The 25,956-nt window shown below is 45.5% G+C and overlaps 1 protein-coding gene across 5 annotated transcripts in view; it reads right to left on the bottom strand.

The window, feature by feature from the left end:
- Positions 1–25,956, bottom strand: part of LOC111143713 (microtubule-actin crosslinking factor 1) — a 349,979-nt gene that overhangs the window by 60,156 nt on the left and 263,867 nt on the right. For all 5 annotated transcript variants that reach the window (XM_022497542.1, XM_022497538.1, XM_022497540.1 and 2 more), the window contains 2 exons: positions 25,235–25,730; positions 23,149–24,620 (listed from right to left, as the gene is read on the bottom strand). In XM_022497542.1, the coding sequence (XP_022353250.1) occupies positions 23,149–24,620; positions 25,235–25,730 (1,968 nt within the window). The remainder of the gene's footprint in view (positions 1–23,148; positions 24,621–25,234; positions 25,731–25,956) is intronic.

Below are 25,956 nucleotides of genomic sequence, written 5' to 3'. Positions count from 1 at the left end.
TATGTATTAAAAGGACAGCTTCAGTTTCCTCTAGGAACCCTTTAGGAAGAAATGAAATCCATACAGCTCTCATCTTGGAAAAACTTTTTCTCTCAATAATATTTCACTAGTTTAGCAAAATCTGTACACTCATGTTACCTCTATAATGATACATATTTTGTTTCAATAAATATTTTCAAAATATTTTGAAATTTCAAAATATTTCTTATTGGTTAACGTCCTGGCTGGGGCAATGTCTTAGATTTCTTTTTTTGTACACAAATGCAGACATCAGCTTACCTCCAGATATTCCATAACGTAACCATACTTCAAAGATGATGGACAACCTTGCAACCCACCACTGCCTTCTCCTGCCATTTTATCAGGTAGTATTTCATAAAATGATTACCTCCTATAGCTGAAGGGACCCTCAGAAATTACCTAGTGCCATTTATTAATTTTATAGATGAGGAAACAGATCTGAGACTGATATTAGGGATTCCTCTGAATTTTTCCTTTATGCAGATTTGATCAGCTCCTTACAAATTTAATCCCTATATTTCATTGATTATGCTGCAGGCTTTATACTAAAAGTATTCTGTATAATCAAAAATGGCTGTGACTTCTGGGATCCCAGTGTCACTCCCAAATTCAGTAAAACTCAGAAAATGGAATCATTCCAATCTGAAAGGTGATGCATTATAGCTTGATGGGATGCTACATTACAAAATATCTGGTGAAGCCCAAGGTGACACCACCACCACTCAGCTAAACAGTAGAACTTACAGCTAAGTTGGAAGCTTGTGGCCTGTAATCAAAATGACTTTTCATTGCTGGTAGCTGCAGGTTTAATTGGTGCTTTAGCCAAGAAGGCTTCCCAGAAAGGCTCTGGCATGAGGTGGATGTGAGAACCCATCTCTCTGTAGCAACCATGGATATTCAGGAGACTGACATTCACTCCATCAGTCAACAGTGAATGCCTACCACAAGGAAGGCACTGTTATGGGCCTTAGGGATGGTATAAAATCAAAACCACCTGTGTACTCAGTAATCCCCGACTGTATTAGATGAAACTTCTACCAGCTTCATTCCCTATCACTGACCAAATGACACTGGGGCAGTGAACTGTAGAAAGTAGCCAATCTTAAATGTCTTTGACTAGGAGTGCTCAAGGATGTGAACACCGTTCCCATCAGTTTCCTAACACATTCCATTCTCTAACATTAAGAATCTCAGAATCCTGAAGTTACGAGAAAGGCAGGAGGACATTTAATCTAATTCCCTTATTATATGGATTAGGAAACAAGAGGTCCAGGAAAAAAAGAGTGACTTGCTTCAGGATACTACGTTTGACGAGATGGCTAAAATCTCTTTTCATAAACATTATTACACCTTATTCTGGCTTTAAGAAACACACATTTGTGGGCGCCTGGGTGGCTCAGTGGGTTAAGCCTCTGCCTTCGGCTCAGGTCATGATCTCAGGGTCCTGGGATCGAGGCCCGCATCGGGCTCTCTGCTCAGCGGGGAGCCTGCTTTCTCCTCTCTCTCTATGCCTGCCTCTCTGCCTACTTGTGATCTCTCTCTCTCTGTTTCAAATAAATAAATAAAATCTTTAAAAAAAAAAAAAAAGAAAGAAACACACATTTGTATTTAAAAGCTGCTATTCATACTTCTAGATATTGCTTTCGCCGAGCCTGCTCTTATGAATTCTTTCAACTAACCAACACAGCTCTGTGGAAGAGAAATGGAGAGGGTATTGACAGTGACTGAAATCTTACACACTTGGTGTTTTCCATGGGTTATTTCATTATCCTCACAGGATTTTGCCTTAATAAATGAGCAAACTGGAGATTCAGGACATCTAACTAACTTGCCAAGTGCAAAGAAGTATCCCAGTTCTCTCTCTGAGACCCAACCTCAGTGCTGACATCACCTATTAAAGAGGAGATTTAGGACAGAACATGGTCACTGCCATTTTCAAAAGCAGAATCACCCTTTCCTGCTAATAACCTTTTCCAAAATGTAAACCAACAACTATTTACAGCCCTGTTTTCTTTGGGCGTGGCTTATCACTGAACAAAAGAAAAAACAAAACAAAACAAAACAAAAACAAAAACCAACAGAGTACGAATTGTAAAGTTTTTCACCAAATAAGACGTATTTTCCCCATAATTGCAATAGTAAGACCAGAAAAGCCTAGTGCCCCAAAGAGAACCAAAGAAAGGACTATCTGTGTCCTTTTTGATCACTATTAAGTCAGAGAGAACTTGCAAATATCACTTTACTCCCCAGATCCTTTCCCAACGAAATGAGCAACAATTACCTCATTTGAATTTAATTCATCAGTTGTAGCCAGAGGCACTTTCCCATGCAGCACTGTGCCAGTCACCTCTTTTATTCCAAATCCTGGGGAATCAAGGTCCTCCTTGATCCACATATTAGCGGGGGAAGCCTCCTCTAGAACAGGAGTTCCTTCTTCTGAGATGGGCACTGAATCAGTGTGGGCAGTATCTCCCAGGAAGGGTACATCAGCAGGGAACACTTCCTCCATAGCAGGCACTCTATCAGCTGGGGGGATAGGCTCCTCTGGGGTGGGTGCTCTAACAGCTGGGGCTGCAGGCTCCTCTGGGGCGGGCGCTCTAACACCTGGGGGCATAGGCTCCTCCGGGGTGGGCGCTCTAACACCTGGGGCTGTAGGCTCCTCCGGGGTGGGTGCTCTAACACCTTCGGGGATAGGCTCCTCTGGGGTGGGCGCTCTAACAGCTGGTGGGATAGGCTCCTCCAGGGTGGGCACTCTAACAGCTGTGGGGATAGGCTCCTCCGGGGTGGGCGCTCCAACAGCTGGGGCTGTAGGCTCCTCCAGGGTGGGCACTCTAACACCTGGGGCTGTAGGCTCCTCCAGGGTGGGCACTCTAACAGCTGGGGTGATAGGTTCCTCCGGGGTGGGCGCTCTAACACCTGGGGCTGTAGGCTCCTCCGGGGTGGGTGCTCTAACAGCTGGGGGGATAGGCTCCTCTGGGGTGGGTTCTCTAACAGCTGGGGGGATAGGCTCCTCCGGGGTGGGCACTGCAGCAGCTGGGGTAACAGATCCCTCTGGGATGTCATCCCTTGTGGTGGGCCCTGCAGCAGCTGAAGCAGTCCCCCCTGGGAAGGGCTCTGCAACAGCTGCTGCATCCTCCTCCATGATGGCCACTGCAGCAACTGCAACAGTCCCTTCAGAAGCAGGCACTGCAACAGCTGGGGCAGCAGCCAGGATAGCCTTCTCTCCAGCGACCACTGAAGCAACTGGGACATGTGCCTCAATGGCGGCCACCGAAGCAATTGCTATGTCTGCCTCTGGGAAAGGCACTGCAGCAGCTACAGCAGCTCTCTCTGGGACAGGTGCTGCTGCAGCAACCGGGACATCCTCCTCTGGGACGAGCACTGCAGCATCTAGGGCATCTTCTGTAGTGGGCACTGCAGCAGCTGCAGCAGGCTTCTGTGGGAGGCTTATCCATCCCTCCAAAGCTGGTTCCGTACTACTAGCCTTGGTAACTTGTTCCTCCAGAAGAATACTCGGTAATGATTCTGTATCTCTCATTTCTGTCTCCCCGCCCTCCGATGACGCCACATCCAGTGTGGGCTCTGTATCGTTTATAACTTCCACTCCATCTCTGCTATGTCTCTGTCCACCAACCAGCAGGGGCAGATTCAGAGTATCTGACTCTGCAGACTTCCTCTGGAGATCCTGGAAGATCTGCTCTGGGAAGGCTCTGTGAAAATGCGCTGGGGCTTGGTCCTCCAAAAGCTTGGCCGAGTAACCCAGCTCTTGGCCCTCCCCATCCTCATCACAAACTTTCTCCTTGGACAATTCACAAACATCCACGTTTCCCAAGGAAGTCAGACTGTTAGTTTCTTGATTAATAGCTCCTTTCTCACTTTCCAAGTGAATCTCATCTGTTAGTAAATGTGAATCACATGAGAACACCTCTACTTCAGGTCCTGAGGTAACATCTGTTAGTTCATAGCTAAAAGCAAAACTGAAGGGGACCCTCTCGACACACTCTTCAACATTCCCCTCAGAGTGACTGCAGTCTACCTGGGACAAACTGCCATTTTCTTTGGCCAGCTCAGCTACAAAGCCTGATAAGTTGTCTTCCTGGGAAGCCCTATGATCAGAGTTGGGCAGTCCTCCTGGGTCCAGCTTTCCCAGTGACTCCAGATCAGCTGGGTGTCTGAACTTAAATTCCCCTGCAGTCTCGGGGCTAGAAGGCACTTTTTCACGCTCCTCCTCACTAACCGTGGAAGTGTCTCCTCTCCTGGTGTCAGAGTAGACAATAAGTTCCACAGCATTAGGCACCTGAGAAGAATCCAGGGCATTAAAATATTCACAATCCAATCCAGTATCAGAGTCTTTTACCCTTACATTTAAAAGGCCTAAGTGTTCTTCTCCTAAGGCAGCCCCTGGAAAATGACTAATTACAAGTGCATTTTCTGCATCCTGGGATGGGGCCAGCCCTTCAGAAGAGGCTTGACTCTCCAGCTCAGCTAGAGGAGTTACTCCTTCTTCACATAAACACGCCTTTTCAAGTTCGAGAAACATCTGCACTGAATCTGTGTCAGAGAGCTGCTCTGAATCAACAGGACCAACAGTACATTCTAGGTCGGAAACCAGACCCTCCAGCCCCTGAACAGTTCTGCTTGTCAGCTCCCCTACAGCACTCTCACCTGTGAGAACACAACTGTAACCCAGAGGTGTATCCTCGAGAACAGAAGCCGAATGGTTCTTAGCTGACTGTGGGTCATCAAAGCAACAAATCTGACCAAGAGCTAGGTGGTCAAAAGTTCTCAAGACAGCAGCTGAGCAATCTGCCCCATCCTCTGCCACTGCTACAGTGTTTGCTTGTTCCCTTTCTTCAAAAATATCAGCCAGGCTGTTCTTTTTCTCATCTGCCGTTAGAAAAATCTTTCCTCTTTCTGACAGTTTCTCTTCCTCCCACTCCTCTTCAGCCTCCATCATGATCCATCGCTCATCCTCCTCAAACTTTAGCTCAGACTCTGTTTTCTCTCTCAGGCTGGGAGTTATGAGAATATGCAATTCTGGATCCAGCAGCTCTTCACTCAGGCAAGGGGAGAGAGGTGGCATTTCCACAGTGCAGGCTGCGTCCCCAAGGGGGTGCTGCTTCTCGCTGAAGCCTCCCTTAGCTAAACTTTTCATGGCTCTGGGCCAGGTTGCACTTGAGAATCTGTGTTCCTGCATTACATCTGTGTTACCACTTGCTGCTGCAGCTTCTGATTGTAGAGGCTGGAATTCACAGGGAGAGCGCTCACTGTGCGGCTGCGATCTGAAGTCCTGGCACTCGCTGCTTAAATTTTTCACATCCTGCGCTTCTGGAATATCTACGGATTTGGACACATGTTCCAGAGTCACTGACCCTGACTGAGGTTCCCTGTGGTCCAAATGACCAGAACTTTCTGTTAATGCAGAATTGGATTCCTTCTTCTCTTGCAAGGAAGGATTTGAAGCCCCAGCTTCTGAAACCTCACTGAGAGAAGCTTCTATCCTTTCTGCAAATTCTGGGAAATTGGGTGGCATGAAGGACTTCCACGATCTCCGGTTAACATTGTCTTTGCGTTCTGCATTTGGTCGCCTTCTGGGTGGCACAGGTGCTGACTTCTGTACATCACTGCTTAACTTTAGTGCATCAAATATTATTCTCTCATCTAGCTTTTTGCCTTCTGGGGCTCTAGATTCAAAAACATTAGATGCTGCTCCTAATGTACCGTTGCTGGATATAGTACTTCCTTCCATCTTTTCCATGGTGCTTTTTGATGTCTGGTTGAGCTTTGACCCCTGGTCAATTTGTTCATTTATCCTCATTGTATCATATATAGATCGCTGTGGAACATAACAATCTTCTATATAGCCATCCTCTTCCTCTCCTTTCCCCAGGCAGGTGGGGTTCTGCCTTAAACAGTCTGGCCTGCTGAGTGGCTTACCCATACTTTTTCAATCAAGATGAAACATCAACCTTTTAAAAGTTTTTCACCGGTTACCCAAAAATGCATTCTGCATAAGTTAAAAATCCTTTTACATGTTCACAACTGGGGACCACCAATTGGATCTGCCCTCCAGAAAAGTCTGTAAGTCCAACTCTGAAACCATACTGGGAGAAGCTCTAAGAGAAACAGCTTTTTCCTTACAGGCTAACAGTCTCATAGCTGCAGACAGTTAAGTGGTATAATTTAGTCAACAACCATAAAATAATTCCTTGTATGGCTTCTTTTGAGTATGTGTCTTTTAAGAGCACTGCTCTAATTCAGTCAGTAAAAAAACAACAAAAAAACCCCATTTGATATTGACAAGTCTTATTCAGAATCTAGTTCCACTCACTTCTCACCCAGAGTTGGAAGAAGCGTTATACCAATTGTGTCCTTTAATAACAATGGCACAGCCTCCTCAGTCTTCAAGTATAGCCCAAGCTCCTAAGAATTGCTTTCATTTTATCCTCAGTTCCAGTCCTGGAGAGTCCAGCTGGTCTGAATTAGCCATTCGTCCTCCCTACTTCGGGTGTTTGCATTTGAACTGGGCTGGTCGGCGGATATTCCTGCAACTTTAAACACAGGAAGTCCTTCATTCGGGGCCAGCTTGGGGCTTCCTGTCTCCAAAACATCATGGCATTGTTGTGGCTCCCAGAAGAGCCCTGCGCTGTGTCCACAAAACAAGGCGAGTGGAGCCCAGCAGGCTGCAGCAGCGGCCGAGGGCCGGTCCAAGGGCTCGCTCAGCACGGCCCACTCCCCCGCGCCATGCCGCGCGCCCCGAGGGTCAGGGATGCCTCACCGCAGGTTGGCAGGTGGCTCCGGGCCGCGCCGGCCTCCAGTCCCGCGCTCAGGAAGTTAGTTTGTCCCTCCGGCAGCTGAGTCCCGCGTGCTGTGGGCGCCGCCTCCCCCGCCGCCGCCAGTCCCCGGCCCGCAGCCGCCGCGCCGTGGGCTGCATGTCAAGCAGCCGCCTCTATTCTCCGCCACCGCCGGCCCCACGGCCCCGCCGTCCTCCCCGCCCGCAGCTGTCACGGTCCCGGCATGCAAACTTCTGGCTGGGAACAAAAGGCTCCGCTCGGGCCGGGCGGGGACGAGCCCTCCTCCCTCGCACAGAGCGGCCAGCTCGCCCGCCGCTCGCTGCAAGTGCTAGGCTGGCGGGCGGCTCTCCTCCCCCTTCCCCGCGCCGCGCCGCCGCGCCGCCCCGCCCGGGCAGCCCCCCTGGAAGCCCGGGAGCGCAACGCGGAGAGCCAAGGGGAGGAGGGCGGAGGCGGAGCCGTGGCGGGGGCAGGGAAAAGGAGCTGCCCGAGCCGAGAGGGAGGGGGTGGCGGAGAGGATTGGAGGCCGAGGCGGCAGGGGCGGCGCTTCCGCGCGGTTCGGGACCAGGGAGCCCGGGCGCCAGCCGCTCGGCTCACCAAGCCCACGCCCACCGCGCCCCAGGGCCCGAGGGAGAGCCCCGCCCCCTGAGAGGGCGCGAGGAGGGGGGCGGTACCCGAGCCGGGCTCCGCCGCGCCGCGCAAATCCCCTGACAAAGGAAAGCCCCGCCCTTCTCCCCCTAGCCCGACCCCCTGCCGCCCCCGCTGCGTCCGGACCTGCTGGGCTCCGAGCCCAGCCCAAGGGCGAGCGAACCCAGAGGGGCGCCCCCGCCTCCCCAAGCTAGCGGGTTCTGGCAGGGGCTGTTCGGGGCCTATCTGCCGGCGGGGTGGCGCCGGCTGCGGCGGGCCGCACGCATGGCTCTCGGCTCCAGCTCTACCACCAAGGGCTGTCTTAGTCCCTCCAATGTCACCTTTAGCGCGCCCCTTCCGCGCCAAGAACACTCTACCCTTAAACCCGGCACTTTCCTGGTGTCCGAAGGCATTCTGTGAGGCCAAGTTATTGGGTGAACTCTAGGCACCTTCTCTCTTTCCTTTCTCCCGTACATCAGGTCTTGGTCCATCCTCCCACCAGAATCTCTGCTCGCAGACTTTAGAGGTGGCAATGATCGAGGAAGGGGGGCGGGGCGGTGGAGACGCCAGCAGCAGAGACCCACGCCCTAACACCTGGGCTGCTTTATTGCTGCGCACTTCCAAGGAAACCTGAGCCTCCCTGGAGCCAGCTCAAAAGTATGCGTCTGTATTTCAAGTCTCAAAACGGAAAATACGAGAGAAAAGTGGTCCATATTCCCGGCCACAGCGTCTTGGCTTTTAGAAAAGCCATCTAATCACCTGGTGACTGTTAAGCCAGGAAAGTACAAAGGGCAATCCAGGAAACTGTCCAACAGAGGCAGCTGCATTTCTGAAGGCATGCAATACTCTGCTCCCTTTGTGATGGTCATTTTCTGATTTTATGAAGGAAAAGCAACAAAGTCTACTAAAATTTCTGAATCTCTTTTGAACCATGTGGTCAATATAGATGGTTAAACTTACGTAAAAGTTATTTCTATCCTTTACACAAACAGTGAGTGAAGCCAATAGTTGGCATATGGAGATCTGGCAGTGAACCTCTGAGCTGAGCCTTAGGCTTTACTCAGAGAGCCAGAGGTCCTTGGCAAAAATGAGGTGTGGGATGAAGCCTATGATCAGAATTAAGCAACTAAAGGGGTGCCTGCCTGGCTCAGCCGGTAGAGCATGTCTGCCACTCTTGATCTCGGGGTCATGAGTTCTTAAAAAAAAAAAAAAAGAATTAAGCAAATTAAAAAAGACTGTTTACTGCAAGTAAAATGTGTTATACTCCACTTCTCCCTTCAAAAGAGTGCTGATCAATTCTGCCCTGTCAAATCCAAAAGACTATCTCCTCATCTGTAAACCAAAGGGGAAGGGGATAGACTAAATTGTGTCTTGATAGCCTTTCTAACTTTTTATTTAGTTCTAAAAGTTTTAAAGAAGCCATACCAGAATCCTGAGTCTTCCTGGTCCTATACTGTAAGACACTAGAAACCTGGTCCCCTGAAGAACAAACAAGAGAAAGAACCAAGAATTCTTGACCTAGAGAAAGTTCCAGGCAATGTGATCAATGTGAAGTATCTGAAGGGCTGGGATGTGGGAGGAAGGAGGCTTGTACTGGATGTCTTCTTAAGCTGGCACACTAAGATACAAGGGTGGATTTGAAACCAATAAAAAGCCTTCTCACAGCTACTCAAAGAATAAAGTGTCCTCTAAAATGATGACTTTTTGGACCCTTGAGGGGTCAGGGGCAAGGATTTGGGGAAACAAATCTTCTATCAGTTTGTCAGGGTGAATTTTAAGGTCCTTCTAACTCTGACACACTGTGATCCTAAGGTATGATCAGCCTACAGATCTGATACTTAACACTTCAGGGAATCTGGGTCTTAATTTTCCTTTAATTATTCAGTACAACTGGAAAAACCCAGGGAAGGCAAGATCAATTTCACTAGCAAGTCTCCCTGGCCAAATACACTCACTTAAGTGTTCAGATATCATAACAGACTGTTTAGTGTGCCAGGGCCCCTCTGGTTGGAAGAATCTGAGGAATTCTGGCTCTCAACTAGGGTGGGTGGTTATTCCATTATAAAGAATGATCTTGATGTGGAATCACAAACTTCATGGCCAGAAATTCCTTTCCTGTTTCCTCACCCAGTCAGGTGCCAACCAATTCAGTCTTCTTAAGCCCTCCCCATATCTATCTATTTACCTTATTTTCACTATTCTGGCCAAATGCTCCATATTGTGATATAAATAAACAGAGCATTTTAACAATTATGAAGTTCAAATTCAAAGTATTTATTGGCTTAAGTTATACTCTCTGACTATAAAGTGTTAAGAGATTTATTATAGAGAAATCTCCCCAAAGTTCAAACACAGTCTATAGAAAGGATTACATAAAGTTGTCCAATTCTCTCCCCCACCACAAAAAAAGAAGCCAGAGAGTGCTATCTGAGTGCACTGCTCCTTTTTTATCATCAGTATGTGTTTAGGAAGAAATCAGAAGAGGAAGCACAGGGCTCTTTCCTCCACATCTTTTTTTTTTTTTTAATCTGTTCATGAGTTTCTCTTTAGTTTTGGTATGTGGAACTCTGCCAATAGCCATCTCAGTGACTGAAATAAATACCTGATATAGCTTTCAGCCTCTTGTTACCCTGATAGCTCCAACAAAAAAAGCATCTGTTCATTTCACATGCTGTGTGTAAACTTTTTAAAAGACAAGTACAGGGAGCTCCAGAGAACCTCTTTGGATGCTTCCCCCACTCCTGTAACCACAAATATAAGTGCTGAAGCCAAATTTCAAATTAGTTTCCAGTTAGTTGATTACAGAGTTCAAAGAATTCTCTACTTATTTTGAGATTCCTAAGAACGAAATTTGGTGTTGGATTTTCCTTCAGTGAACTTAGAAGAAAGAACAATCCTGGTCCTTCCTGCTGTCTTCTTAATTAAAGACAGCTGGGTAGAGTCTCCTCACACCCTAACACAGCTCCCTCTCCAAGTTTTGAACCCGACATTTTGCCTTTGCTCCTTTGCTCCAGTCGTAAACCACCAGCTTCCTAGGACAATCTGGAGACCCCAGGTCCACACTTCCCCAGATTCTTTAATGCCTTTTCATGCACCCCTCTCTCTTGGAGGATTAGTTCTGATTAAAGGAGGATACAGAAGACTGGTTACATCTTGCACATTTTTTTTTTTTTTTTACATCTTGCACATTTTAAATCTACAAAATGCCTTTCATCTTAGGCTCTCTAGACTTTACAAGCATTTATTTAGTGGCAAGTGGAAACGCCACAGTGTTAGTCTGTACCTGTTGGGCATCAGTAACTACCATCCTAAGGTGTTTTTATTACATAAAGATGGCTATGGAGTGGCTCATTAAGCAATACAACATGATGTGAAGTTTCTTTTAAATGGGATACTAAGGATTTTGATGCTCTGTGAGCTCACATGTGTTTCCAAACCCATGAGAAAACTTTCCACACACTCTGCAGGAACTCTCATGACCCCTGTAAGCCCTTTCCTGCTTGCAGACTTTCCAAAAGACAGTGTATTAATCCCTCTTTTAGCCACTCACCAAGATAGTAATGACAAAAGCACCGGGCCCTGTGAATTAGAAAAGACTGGACAGAAAAGTAGAAGGAAGGAAGGCAGGAGGAATCAGGGAAGGCTTTATGAAGGTAATTACATTTACTCACTGGGATATGGATATGTAGAGATGGTAAAGACAAGATTTCTAAGTGAAAGGCTAGAGGCAGGGAGCCTACAGAAGCAACTTCAAAGTCAGCATGGCTTACATACAGTGAGTATGAAAGGGAAAAATGAGAGGTCAAAATGGTAAGTAGCTCAAGGCCAGTTCACCAAGGCCCTTTAATTCCAAGCATGAATTTATGCTTCTTTATTCAGAAAACCATTATGACATTGAAATTTACTTATTTAAACTTACCAGGGGCTCATGAGAGTTACTGAGTGGCGCGAGGAAAGTCTCCCAATAGTTTGGGAGTGCTCATTAAACTGCCATTTAATATATGTGATCTCATTTTAAAAATCCAAATTCTTAAATTAAAAATAAAGCTTGAGGTGGTAAATTTACTTGTCCAAAGTAGCATAGCTAGTGAAAATCCAGGCTCTTAAGATTTGAGCTTACGTTTGATGATACTGCATTGGTGTCTGTACAGAATAAGCTTAGATGGGGGAGATCGAAGGTGGAGCAATCAGGAGGACTTTGCAGTTCAGTCAAGAGGTAACAAAAGCCTGAACTCATGAAAATGAGGAAGGGAGCTGTGAAGGAAATCACAGAAACAGAATATTTGGACTTCAAAGCTGAGCAGACAGAAGGTAGAGGTTAAGGGGAAAATAAAACAATGCTATAGCATTACTCTTGTATTCCTGAGGGCATAATTGTCCTATAAAACAGCAGTAGAGGGGAAGAAACTATTTGAAAATGTAAACATTCAATTTAGAGTATACTGAGTGTGAAGTACTCAAAGGCAACCTATGGGGAGGTGTCCAGAAAGGCCCCTTACACAAAAGATAGAGGTTTGGGGTAGAGATACAGATTTGGAAGCCTTCCCCCATAGAAGAATGAAGGGGTGGACATCCAGGGATTAAATGTGGGTTAAAAGGGAAGAGGGCAGATGACCGAATTTTAGACCACATACTTGGGAAGTAGGAGGACAAACCAAAAAAGAAAGCAGAATAGCAGCCAGAGAAGAGAATGGAGAGAATACCATGTCAGGAAAGAAAATGCACAGGAGGGTTTTGAGAGCGAAGAAGCTATGATGTTAAATGCTGCATAACAGATGAGGAAGATGATGAGTTAGACAAGACTACTAGACTTGACAACTAGGACATCAGTGCATACTTCCAAGAGAACAGTCTCAGTGCAGTGATAGCGGCTGGATCACATTAGTGGGTTAAGGATAAGCAGTGGTGAGAAAGTACTGATCCTCCCTTCTTCCTGAGACTCTGTTCATTTGGCTTCCATGACACGATGCTATCCTGACGCTATCTTTTTAACTAGTACTTCTTTGACCTTTGGGTTCCTCTTTCTGTCCTCATAAGGCAAGTAATTTCATAAGATATAGCCTTGATTCTTTTCAACTTGTTCAATATTTACTAGGGTCTACTATGCGCTCTAAATTATGCCAGACACCAAGGGAGAAAATGATGAGCAATATGCAGTCAGGAACCTATATTCCAGTAGGGGCGGCAGACATTCATTTTAATTCACTTGCAGTAAGTATTCTAAAAGAAAAGCAAGCAGTACTAGGAGAGCATCAGTCAAGGGGGCCTGATCTGCAGGCTCAGGAAAGGATCTCCTGAGAAAATGGCCATGTGGGCTTTCACTTGGGACTGACAGCAGTCATTCCTGCTCCAGATTTGCAGGACTTTACAACTTTCGCATGTTAACAACTTCACAAAACTGCTTGGTTATTTCTACGAAACAGGCCTTTGGGGTGAATTGCCAAGAAATCTTGCTTATAGGGGTCCTTTTTCCAATATTAGAAAAGGAGTTAGGATAAATAATTCAGAGGGAAGAGATTTATGAAAACTGTCTCTTCCATTTTGTTACTAAAGCAATTCTTACCATCGATTGACAACCAACCAACTTTGGTTTGAATGTAAAGAACCGGACCCAAATCAGAGCTTTTCCTTTGGGAACAAACTGCAAGATGACAGAGACATTAAATGGGTCACTTAGATAGATGCAATGAATTCAAGCTGGAAGAGGTCTCGGAGAAGTTCAATTTCTTTGAATTCTTAGCATCCTCTTCCCTTGACTCATATATACATAAAACCGAATTATTAAAAACATTTCTGCTGAAACTGTGAAGAATTAAAGCTTTTCTGTAAAACTATCTGGATCTGGTATATATGCCTGGCAGAGAGATTAATTATATTTGTGTTTTTTAAGCTGCTTTTCTCTGAAACTAAGCTGATACCTTTTCCCCCTCACACCTCAATGTTTTAATTAAAGATTGATTAATATTAAGAGATATCTCTCCCAAAGATGCTGACTTGGTAGTTGCCACTGTATGGCAACAGGTGAACATAACATGGTCTATGTTAAAAGCTAATTAGGCCAAGGACCTTGAGATCATTAAAATTGATCTGATGGGTAACTCTGAGTTACTGAGGAAGTCACTGAGCTGGTAATGGCTTCTGGTTAATTCTGGTTAATGATATGAAAATAACACTGATTTGTAGAACACATAAGCCAAGGTCAAAATGGTCTCAGAAAAACATGCTTACTGTGGGATTTTGATATGTATAAGTTAACAAGTTAATAAGTAAGTAAGCACATGTATGTATGTGTGCATCAAGTACATTTAAAGTTGTGTTACAAGTCATGACCCATATTGTCTATATACTGCAACTCTAATGTTAGAAACCAGCTCTATACTTGTTCCCCACAAAAACTGCTCAGGAAAGCTGTTGTCCAACCACCTGTTTCACTGCTGCCACCGAGCTAATTTTACTTTACCCTCATAATCTCCATTTTTCCAAGAAGAGAAAGAACTAATCTAATCGAGTACTGGGCCTTAGAGCAAATCTTCTGGAGAATAATTATCTCTAGGCACAAAAGGTATAACTTCTTATTAAAAAGATTTTATAATATTCTAATTTGTATGCCTGGATACTTTTTTTTTTTTTTAATAAGAGATTATAGGGGCGCCTGGGTGGCTCAGTCTGTTGGGCGTCTGCCTCCAGCTCAGGTCATGATCCCAGGGTTATAGAATCGAGCCCCACATCCAGCTCCCTGTTTGTTGGGAAGCCTGCTTCTCCCTCTCCCCCTGCTGCTCCCCCTGCTTGTGTTCCCTCTCTTGCTCTCTCTGTCAAATAAAATAATAAAATCTTTTAAGAGGGGAAAAAGTAAATAATAAAAAAATAAGAGATTATTATCATTTATTGAGCACTTAATATATGCCTAGTGCTTTCATCTACATCACTTCATTTAACTCTCATAAAAACTCTAAAGGTAACCATTTCACATTTTATAGTTAAAATAACTATACAGAAAGGTTAAGTGATTTTCCCCCAAGGTCACATGCAGCTAGTAAATGACAGAGCCAGAACTCAAAGCTGAGTATTTCTGACTCAGACTCATTCCTTTTTTTTTTTTTTTAAACTACACTAAGTTGCATGCAGTATGAAGACTCTTCCTAGCTGTGAACTAATCCGGCCAGTGACAATGACTCTAAAGTGATGGGTAACAACTACAAGATGGTATTTCAGGATCTGGCTTTGGTTAAGCGCAACTGAAGGAGCAAGTTTCTTTGTTTTGTTCAGGCTAATATCAAAATGAAACTGTGTTCCTTTAACATATGCTAACTAGTAAAGAAGGAAGAGAGCCCACAGGCAAGGAGAGGTGAGGAATCTAGGCTAGAATTAGAATTTCTCAGGATTCACAAGGATTTGCATCAGGTCTTGCAAAGTAGACAGCATTTTGAATCCCAGAGCTCACATGGCTTATAAGAAATAAAGAGCCCTCATCTAATCAGTCATATATTCACTAATCTCCAAGTACATGCACACCAATATGTTAACTACTTCTAGGGACACAAAAACGAATTCACGGAGATTAGAGATGGGACAAATGCATAGAATCAGAAAACACCAAAGTTTGGCAGTCTATGATAAAGGCCAAATGAGTTTCACATCTTAAGTGGTTTAGGAGAACAGGAGAAGTTGTGAGCTGGATAGATCAAGGAGGCTTTGGGGGGAGACACAGGACTTAGACCAAGCCTTGAGGTTTGGGTAGAAATAGGCGAAATGTATAAGGAGGGTTTGGGATGAGTGGATGGGGTGGATGGGTGGTCTCTATAGGAAATAACACTGGAAAAATAGTGGGGATCAAATATGGAGTTTCCATGGCTGCAGAAGGAAAAGACTAGAGGCACAGATATAGACCAGTTCTGAAGGAGGCCATAAATTAATCCATCAGATCAGATGGCTCCTACATTGGTCTGGGTGAAGGATAAGCACCCACAGAAAGAAGGGTGAAAATAGAACCCAAGGGAAAAGCACCTTGGAGGCCCAAGTTCTAGAAGGCTACAGTGTAATTTGTCTGTTTTTTTCCATGGGAACCATGTGCGTACATGCTTGCTGTCCAATCAGAGACGCTCTCTGCATTCCTAACAGAGGATCCTTTGTTCCAAACAGCAAGGCTCCAAAGAGACAAAGTCTGATAAAATCACACTGAGATCAGGACTCCCAGCTGGTGCTGGGGCTGATGCCATTCCATAACACACCCTACAGGAAGCAGCTTGAGATACACAGTTGATTGATTTCCACAGCAGGAGGCTTGTGGCAGGGTGGGGACTGGTCAAGTATTAAGAGAATTCTTTAGCCACTGACTCAAATTAGTTCACCAGAATCCTAACTTTATCCAACAGATCTGTGTAAGTCACTCTCCGAACTAACACTATTTTAACTTATTTTTGAAAAAAAGGGAGGAAAACCACGAAGCTTTGCCAGGCAGTGCAACTCTTTTGTCAATTAACTCTTGTCATGGCATCTGAAGAGAGGGAAAAAAATATCAAACCCCCACCTGGCTAGAAGTGGGCTGAATAAGATGCTAGTAGCAGCTCCTCTAGTTGTAGCAGTCAAAAATGTCTCTGGATATTGCCAAATGTCCTCAAGGGGTAAAACTGCACCCAACTATTGGTTAAGCATGGTTTTTGGTACCAAACAAACCTTTCTAACCCCAGTTCTAATAGTCACTTGCTGTTGGCTTGAACAAGATACTATAACACCTTCAAGTTGCAGTTCTCTTGTCTGCAACTGCAATTTTTTTTTAAAAAGATTTTATTTATTTATTTGATAGAGAGAAAGATCACAAGTAGGCAGAGAGGCAGGCAGAGAGAGAAGGGGAAGCAGGCTCCATGCTGAGCAGAGAGCCCAATGTGGGGCTCGATCCCAGGCCCTGAGACCATAACCTGAGCGGAACGCAGAGGCTTAACCCACTGAGACACCCAGGCGCCTGTGCAACTGGAATTTTAAAAGTCTGATTGATGGGGGATTATGGTTTGAGCTTGGATTTAGGATGTCTCTCACCGGACTTGCCACCACACATCACTGCCCCTGCACTCCCTTGTGCCTGCTTCCCATAACACACTGTCCCCCCCACGAGGCCTGGCACGGAGCAAGTGCTCAGTAAGAACGGACTGAAAGGAATAACAGGCCCTTCCTCCCAACCCCCACCAAGGGATCCATGGACCATCACCATGCAGCACTTATTCTTATCCTGAAGGGGCCAGAGTTCTGAAAGGTCCATGTTTCAAATCACAGTGTTAGTAGCAGGAAAACAGCTTGTGAAGGCCTAGGGAGTAAGTATGTCCCATTAATCTTCCACGGCCAACACCAGAGACTGGTATTTGAAGAGCACTTGGTAGTGGTAATAGATAAGTATTAAGGAAGGTGGGGAGGGAGCACATTCTTCCCATAGCTAGGTTTCCCAACCGGGACAGCTGAGACTTGGGAAGAATCCGTTTGGCAGGAGACAGCCCTTTGGTGCAGTGATGCTTTGGTGCAATGACCTGACACGACTCCCCGTGGGACTCATTTCATTCCTGGTGAACCAACCAACCCTAACAATAAAGTGCTCTTCAGAGCAACTCATCACACTTCCTAGAGGCTCCCTGTTTATGCTACGACCCGTGTGCCGGCTAGCTAGCTTGAAAGTGCCTGGGATTTTTCTGAAGCTACAGCTGAGGACTAGGCCAAGGCTTGAGACCGGTTCATTTCCAGACACAATGAGAAACGGTCCTGTTCTGCAAATCTGTGCTTATCTCAACCGTGTTCACTAATCAAATATTCAACAATGAAGGTAAGTTCTGCATGGGGTGAATTCTAGTTTTTCTGGAAACATATTTTTCTTCCTTTGTGTACAAGATCATATGGTGAACCTCAGTTGCAAATGCTACGTGCTAACACGATCTGTGAAGAATTTCAGTAAACTAAAATCAAACTGCTCAGTCCTTTCTTTTGTTGCTTTAAAATCTTCCCTTGCTATCAAAATTTCCAGACAGATTTTTTTGGGGGGGGGGGGGGGGTTGAAATCCATCAATGCTTTCTTGACAAGCTTCCATTTGGTTTTACTACCTACACTGAAGCGTGAGGCTCCTTTAAGATGATGTAATGGCTGCAATCTTGGGATTTTGCTTTGTGATGCTGTTATTTAAAATACGAATGGGGATACTATAAAATGGGGCTGGAAAGACTTCAACATAAAGCAAACCTGAAGTCCTTAAAGGCGCCTTCTTCACCTTCTCCCCACCTAGTTGCTACAGTGGGGGCTGAAGGGATTATTATAGAGCACTGGGATTCTTTGGGTGGGGTGTTGAGGGATGGTCTCTGAAGGGTTATAAATATCAGCAGCCAAACTGTGAGTTCCTGGGCTGAGGAGAGCAACTGACAGACCATAGTCTCCCCTTAAAGGCAGGGAAGGAGGAAAGCTCCTGAAGTATTTCCACACAGGAAGTTCCTCTTCTCTTTAGAAATGCATCATCAACCAAACACCTGCATCAACAACTCCACGAAAAATAAACTGCTGATGCCAGGGAAAGTGCCTAGGAAATTTTAAACCAGACACGGATTAGTACCAGCAAAAATTAGGAGTCCAGGGCTTGGCCTAAAGGAAGGCTGACTTAGAGGCAGTTGCTGCTACCACACAGTCTTCATCAGATTAGGAGAGGTGTCTGCTACATAAATATTTAATTTAATCAACCAGCACCTTTTCCCACTGAATTCTAAGTTTCCCACATGTAGGTGGCAATTTTCTTCAAGGCAGTGGTTCTCAACTGAGAGAAATTTTTGCGTTCCAGGGGATGTCCAGCAATGTCTAGATAGGCATTTTTGGTTGTTACACTGGGGCAGGGTTGCTACTGGCATCTGGTAGGTAGAGATCAGAGAGGCTGCTGAACATCCTGCCATGCACAGGACAGCCGCCCACCACAAAGAACTATCCAGCCTAAAATGTCAAGGGCATTCTCTCTACTGTTCTAGGGCATTCTCTTTACTTCCTTGGACCCTCATAGTTCCTATTGGAGTAACCTCGTTTAAGGAAGGAAGGAGGAAGGAAGTAAGGAAGGAAGGAAAGAAGGGAAAGGAAAGGAAGGAAGGAGGGAGAGAAATAACCAAAAACCAAGACAGGCCAAGGGTCAGCACAAGGCAGGAGCGGGGCTGCCTACTCAACTTATCTTGCTGTTGTAAAGCTGGAAATACTGAAACCTCCAGGTGACAGACAGGTCACACCAAGTGTGATTTCCTTTCCTTCCAAGGGCAGGTAGATAATGCTGATCTTATTTGCTTTATTCTCTAGTGAATATAACTGGCAAAACCGAAGATGGGCTGATACTGTCTTTGTAATTGTTTGAAAGGCAGGGAAGTATCTTTGTGCAAATTGGCAGCCTTTCAGCTCCATGTCAAACCCTGTCTTCTAAGAGTTTTCATGTGACTCAAAGGGAAGCCTAAACTCGCCTTCCATAAAGAAAAAAAAAAAAAAAAATCAAAGAGATTTACAGGGCTTTCTTGTTCTGGTGTTCTGGTGGGATACTGAGGTCTCCAGACAAAGGCTGTAAGCACGTGCAATCCCTGACCCTGGGCTCTACTCCGCCTGAATTAGGATTGAGGACAGTCCTAAGGAAGCCTGCTGCCTTACCTATATCCCACCGTCCAGCCTCAAAGGCAAGGAAGGAAAAGACGCAACAGGCTTGGGTGCTTCCAGCGCACCATTAGGCAAAGTGAACCTTTGTGAGAAACCTATGGACCCTAAAAGGGTTTCCATTTTTCCCACTTGTTCTTTCTTGTCACCGAGTGTGGCATGCTGAATCTGAAGCCTGGCCCAAATGCACAGTAAATATAAATTAACACATGAAGGGGCACCTGGGTGGCTCAGAGGGTTGAGCCTCTGCCTTCAGCTAGGGTCATGGTCTCAGGGTCCTGGGATCGAGCCCCGAATTAGGCTCTCTGCTCAGCAGAGAGCCTGTCCCCCCACCACCCCCTCCGCCTGCCTCTCTGCCTACTTGGGATCTCTGTCAAATAAATAAATAAAATCTTAAAAAAAAATTAACACATGAAATACAGAGTGCAAAGAGCATCCGGGTTTCCTGATGCTGCTCTTGATGCCCAAATCACCACCTACTTCCTGACTGAGAGGCCACTGTGGTTCTTGGGCAGAGGGGTGTGTGTATGTGTGTGTCTGTTTCTGTATGTGTGTGCGCGTGTGTGTGTACAGGAAGGGGTTTGAAAGTTTGAGACTCAGAATGATCTCAATTCTTGACTATAAAACTGGCACAGGGAATTTCAAAATGAGGAAAGCCTCTTGTTATCATCAGAGTTACTAGATTTCTTTGGCTTGAGTTTCAGTGAAATAAAGATCCCTCCTTTCTTATTAGTGTCCTGTTATGTACATACGATTCCTTCTCCTCAATAATCACTGACTCTCTTGTTCAGGAAAACAGAACTTCCTGAAGAGATTAGCCAACTTCTTTTCCTTCCAGTTTTCTGAAAACACGCTCAACATTCTCATTTGAGATTTCTGGATGACTGAATCCAGTAAAGCGCCTAATTTAGGAAGGTTTGAGGTTTTTGTTTGTTTAGAGTGGGAGAGGACTCTCTTCCCATTTGATAGATCCTCACTGGCTGACCAGATTCTATCATTTACTCAGAAGCAACTGACGGAAAAGCCTTCCCTCAGAATAATGACTTTCAGTTTTTCACGTTCATTTAAAGAGGAAATAACTTTTCCCACAAGCTGCCTTTCTACGTATTTCTCAGCACTACTGCACCGTCCCAAGTAAGCCCGGGGTTGTCCCCAGACCTGACTCATCTGTCTTTTCCACCCATCCGCAGTGGAGTTAGCCAGCTCAGAGCAGAGCCCACGCTCCTGTCTATAGACTCATATCCTCTGCTCGTCAGCAGATTCTGTGCTGAGAGTGTGGTCCCACCACTGGACTGGATCCCAGGACCCTGAGACCACGACCTGAGCCAAAGGCAGATGCTTAACCGACTGAGCCACCCAGGCACCCCTCTGGTTTTGACTTATTAAAAACACTTTGACTTATTAAAAACACTTTGAGTCTGAAAGCAGAGTCACACTTTATGAATCTTGTCTGCTGGTTTAGTGATGGAAGATTAATCCATTGCTGGATATAGAGCACATTAACCCAAAACTCAATACTCAAACCACCAAAATGACGCAGTCCTTAGAATGGGTCCAAAAAGACCTTCCCTTTACTCACCCTCTAGGGGACTGTAGAGCTGACACACTGAGCTTTCCCCCTCCCATTGTTTTCACTTCCCATGAGCTCAGCAGGAGTAGAGCCAGGAGTGTGCTCCTCCCCTCCTGACCGAAGGCCTTTGCTGGGAGGAGGCAAAAACACTTCCCAATGCCTTTGACTTTATAAGGCAGACCTGTGGAATCAGGCTTCTGATTTGCGCCCCCAACTTGAGGAGGATACACACAGGGCACATAGCTCCACCACCCTCTTTCTCTCTTTGCTTCTAGTCTTGCATTTCAATACCAGTCCCCTGCAGAGAAACACACTCTGAGGTGACCAGCTCATCAGTGTCTGGTCCTAGCCTTCACAAGGTATTGGTAGTGGGAGGCGTATTCTTAGAAATCAGTGAAACAAATATGCTACCTTAAACGACTAAGCAGACTGAACTCTGAGCACTTCCAGGCTACATATATAGGCTACAAATAAAATACGGTCATGGCCAGTAATTTCTTAAAATCTTTCAGCTACGTCAAAATTCAGAATGTTTCTAGCAACCAAGGATTAGATGAAAAGGAAATGATTAGTTATCCTCAAATCCAAACACTCTGTATGCCTGCCTATGGACTCTTTTTTATATTCCAGCTTGCATTTAATGCAATTTTAACAGGCTTATTTACTTCATTTTCTAGCTCACTGAAGATGAGAAGCAAGGGACAGACGGCTAAAGGCAGGCCCAGTGACGGCAGTGAGAAGTCACTGCAGGAGGAAAGAATCCCTGCTAGCCGGGGAAGGGAAAGAAAGAAGCTACACTCACGCTAAGAGGCACTAAACAAGAACTTCAATACCCAACTCAACCTGCACAGACATTTAGGAACATTCAGTACAAAGCAGCCCCAAATGTCTCTAATATCCTTGAGGATATCCCCATCGGAGAGAACCGCATCATCTTTTTACTAACGTTAACCTGTACTCATCAAGAAAAACGTCTGTACGACATAGAAGATTAGGCAAATACGATTTAAAATAATTCCCATGTAAATCAGAATCTAGTTTGATAAAACTATTTTGGAGCCCAAAGGGATAGGCTTCAGTTTTCTAAGAAATTCATTTAGTTAGTTAGACAGTTAATCCTAAGTAACCCAGAGCCTAGAGAAGACAGTCTCCTTGGAGGAACTTACAGTAGAAGAGGCAGGGACACCACACGTGATGAAGCGAGAGGCCTGCCTGCCCCGGGAATGGAGGTGTGGGAGTTTCCAAGACGAAAACACGTGGGCTCACAGGTCTGAATTTTCCCTTCCTCCCCTGTCCTTATTTGGGGCCTCAAGAATCCCCAAAACGATGACTTGTCACTCCAAAGTGCACTGTCTCCAAACACTGGAAGGGGCCTTCAGCCAATGTTCCGCTTCAGAGCTGAACATCCCCTAAGCTGAGGGCCCTTCTGAAACAGCCACCCTTCTTTACTTGGTCTTGCAACTTTTCTCAGGACCACGGGGCTCTGACCTGGTGTCAACACCACCTCTCCATCCGTGTCTGTACTTGAAAGAATCCTGACAGGCAGGGGTTTTAGGGAACAAAGAGACTCTGATAGCAGGAGTATGATGGTGTACATGGGAATAATTAACACCAGTGATGGAAGCAAAGTGCTAGAAGTAGCCTTTCCACATCTACTCTGTGCACCAAGAAGGAAAAGCAGCAGAGGGGCCGCCAGCAGTGGAGTGAGGCCCTCTTTGGCAGTGACAAGAGAGGAAACTCAGGATGAAAGGCTCCCATCCCGAAAGCCATGACCTGCCAGTCCTGAGAGTTCCAAGCCCCTAACCTGGAAAATCATATTTTTGAGTCAACTCCTCCCATCTTCCCCTGTTGTTTTAATTTTAACTCACAAAACCTCAGGACTGGAAATTCTGACTCAGGCAAAGAAATAAAACATTTTTGCAGTTAGGGCGGTGCTTTTCAAACTCTCCTATAGGCCAAGAACTTGTACTCCTGGGGGTTTGGGTTATAGTCTTAAGCACTGCCTGATATAAGTTGGAAATTTCTTTGAAATGTCACATTTTACCTTAGTAACTCACGAGAATTTTGATTTTACTTCATAATACATCAACAACTTTCCTCTGAAATAGGAGGGAAAAAAAATCAACACTTTGGGAAGATGACCCTTGTTTATGACTTCTCACATCTCAACTGAAAAACGGACCTGGAGAAACACCCAGGGCTGTTACAAATCTCAAGAGGAGATTCTCAGAGTAAACAGTAATATTTGGACATTTCTTTCTATACCCTTAGTTGGTTATCAACATTGAAATAAATTACAACAGAAAAATGTTCAAACCAGTTGCCCAGAATCCAAGAGACTGTTTAGTCTCCAGATAGAGTGCTCTGATGGTGTTAGAAGTGAGAACAGAGGCCCCAGGGACAGAAGTTAAGATGTATATACAATGGGTTTCCAAGCTACATGAAAAGAAATACGTATCAGATAGAGAAAGATTAAAAAACAAAAGGGCAAGACTTACCTTAAAATCTGCTAGTTGTTGGTTGATGAGATCCACTTCGGTCCCCACGACCCACTGGAGGGCCTCCCCTTCCTCTGCTGCCGTGGTCATGTCATTGAGGGCTTTCAGCTTCCTGTAGAAGTCCTCCACGCGGCCCAGCGTCAGCTCCAGCTGCTCCTGGCGAGCCCTGCTCCTCTCTGTCAGTTTACCACACTGTTTGTTCAGGGCCTCGAGCTCCCTCTTGAGACCTAACAAGTCCAAAGTCCCCTCTTCCTCTAGCATCTGCCGACACTCTGTTTCAGAGGCCTCTATGTCTAACCTGAGGGCTTGGATTTTGTGGAGGAATAGCCGTACATCCTCAATTTGGGACTGGAGGCTATCGGTGTCTCTGCCGATGGCACCCATGCCGTCTAGCTCATCGTCCAGGTCCGCCAGCTGAGAAAACATCTCTCGAACTCGGCAGTGAAACTGGCCAATCCCCTCCAGCTTGTTTTCCATCGCCATGCAACCACTGTTCACTCTCTGCTTCACTTCCAGGAACTCCTGCTGGGTGACCTCAGCTTGATGTAGAAGTTGGGAAGCATCAGATCCATCTGGGGCATCTTCTACCAAGCCCCGAGTGAAGTTCCTCAGATAGTCTACCTGGGGCTCCAGGGTCTGGAGCACTTCCTGTTGAGCTCTTAGCTTCTCCAGGTTCTTGTTGCTACAGGCTTGAGAGCCCAGAGCATCAAAGATCTCAAGTTGGTGTTTGGCCCCTTCAACCTTCTTTTCAATATTTTTAAAGCTTTCCTGAAACTCCTTGAGTCTCTGAGTCATTTCTTCAAGAGACCCTGTTTTGGTCTGTAGTTCTTCTGTAATGGAATCCATGTTCTGGTTGATCCCAGCCTTCTCATCCCGGATATCATCTTCATCCGTTTCTGAGGAGTTGATCAGAATGTCAGCAGCACTGTTCAGGATTTCTAGCAGGGAGCGGCGCTTTTCCACCTCACTCAGCATAGCCTTTGATCTCAGGAGACTGGACTCTAGCTGCACTGGGTCCAGAGTGACCTGCAAGTCCGGCATCTTGGCTTTACAATCTTCTATCCACGGCACAAGGTCTTCCACATGCCATTGATATTTCTGAGCTTTCTGCAGACAGTCCTTGAGCCTGGATTGTCTATCTGCAGTTTTTTTACTAAGCTCTTCCCAGTGGCTTTTGAGCTCAACCAACTGGTTTTGTAAAGTCTTCTTTTCTTCTCCAGGAGGTACAGAAAGAAGTAGAGATTCTCCTTCGGCCACAATCACCTCATAGGAACCACTGTGTTGGTTCAGGCTCTTCTGAAACTCTTCATTCTCCTGGAGCTGAGACTGTAGCCGCTCCAATTTTGCAGAAATTGGGCAGTTTTTCGCTTGCTGGCTTTGTTTGTCATCCAACCAAGTTCTCAGCTCATCAAACATTTGCTGGAATTGCTGGGTGCTGGCAAGAGCTGCCTGGAGTCTGTTCATGCGATCAGCTGAAATGAGGAAATCAAATTTAAACCAATCAAATCTGAACATGGCATTTAAAATGTTTGCTAGGAGTATATGGTCTAATCTTAGGGGAAGGAAACTTATGTTAACTGAGACCCTACCATAAAAGCAGCACAAAGATGGTCTCCTTCATATACTAGACTTATTTAATCCTCACACCAACCTAATAAGGTGATCTGAGTAACAGAAGTAAACTTTTACTTCTAAGCGGGTAAAAAGCCATAAATGTTTCCAGAGAAAGGCAACAAACTGATGACAAAATTCTTCTTGTGCAAGGCCATCATACGCATCTGATTCTGTGTGTATGCGTGTAACTCGACCCGTGAATACACCTACGAGCATGAATCTGGACCTGCAGGCAAAATTGATGTTAGTGTTCTTATTGCTGGAACTGCTCCATAAAGCTTCACATATCGTTAGTGCCCAGTCAGTGTAGGATAACCACAGCAGTTCTCACCATAGCTGGACAAAGGGTTAGGGTAACACTAGTCTGAATCTAAAAGCTACTTACAGGTCACCCTAGATTCTTGGGACTATCACGAAGCCAATCTTTTCGCTTGCCGCTAACGTCAGCAGTATGTACCTTACCCTAACTTACCTGCAAGGTCTTCTAAACCTTGGAGAGGCAGGGCAACGGTCTCCAAACGCTTCTTCAGCTCATCCTTAAGGTACTGCTCCCCGATGAGTACTGAGAGCTCATCGCAAAGTGTCTGTGCCTCCTTAATCTCATGGTCTAATTGCTCCACATCAGATCGAATCTCACTGGTCTCTTCTAGTTGCTGCTTCACGGCCTCAGGTTGGGTGCTAATGGCCGCCTGGCCACTTAGTCGCTGTCCCACTGCCTTGACCTTCTCTGATAGGTCCTGGAGCAGTTCCTGGTACTGGGTGCTTTTGACAATAGCTTGATCAATTTGGCTGGAACGGGAATTGAGTTTGTCAGTTAGCTCAATCCACTTGTGGTTGATGCTCTGGAGTTCTTTCTGTACCTGGCTGGTGGATGGAGAGACATCTCCAGGGCCTGTTAGGATGCCATGAGCCGCCTCATTCAGCTGCTCATGCTGTTGCCTGCGTGCTTCGAATTCCTTCAGCATAAACTGCAATGGAATTGACATCAAGATGTTTAGAGAAAAAAGACAGATCTAAAAAGAGTGTCAAAACAAAAACTGATTTTAGATTGTGCCAACTAGGGCCAACTCCTTTCGAAAATAAACCAGAAAACTCCAAGGACCAGGCTACTAGGAAAATGTAATATCACTTCTAACAACTGCTTAATAAAAACTTGTTTTGAAAGGGTCATTGATTGTGCCTATTCTATTTCTT

Source organism: Enhydra lutris, unplaced genomic scaffold (assembly GCF_002288905.1).
Source record: "Enhydra lutris kenyoni isolate GAN:26980312 unplaced genomic scaffold, ASM228890v2 scaffoldscaffold9, whole genome shotgun sequence".
Lineage (NCBI taxonomy): Eukaryota > Metazoa > Chordata > Mammalia > Carnivora > Mustelidae > Enhydra > Enhydra lutris.
Note: the sequence above shows the minus strand (reverse complement) of the source record. Positions and strands in the feature narration are given on the sequence as shown.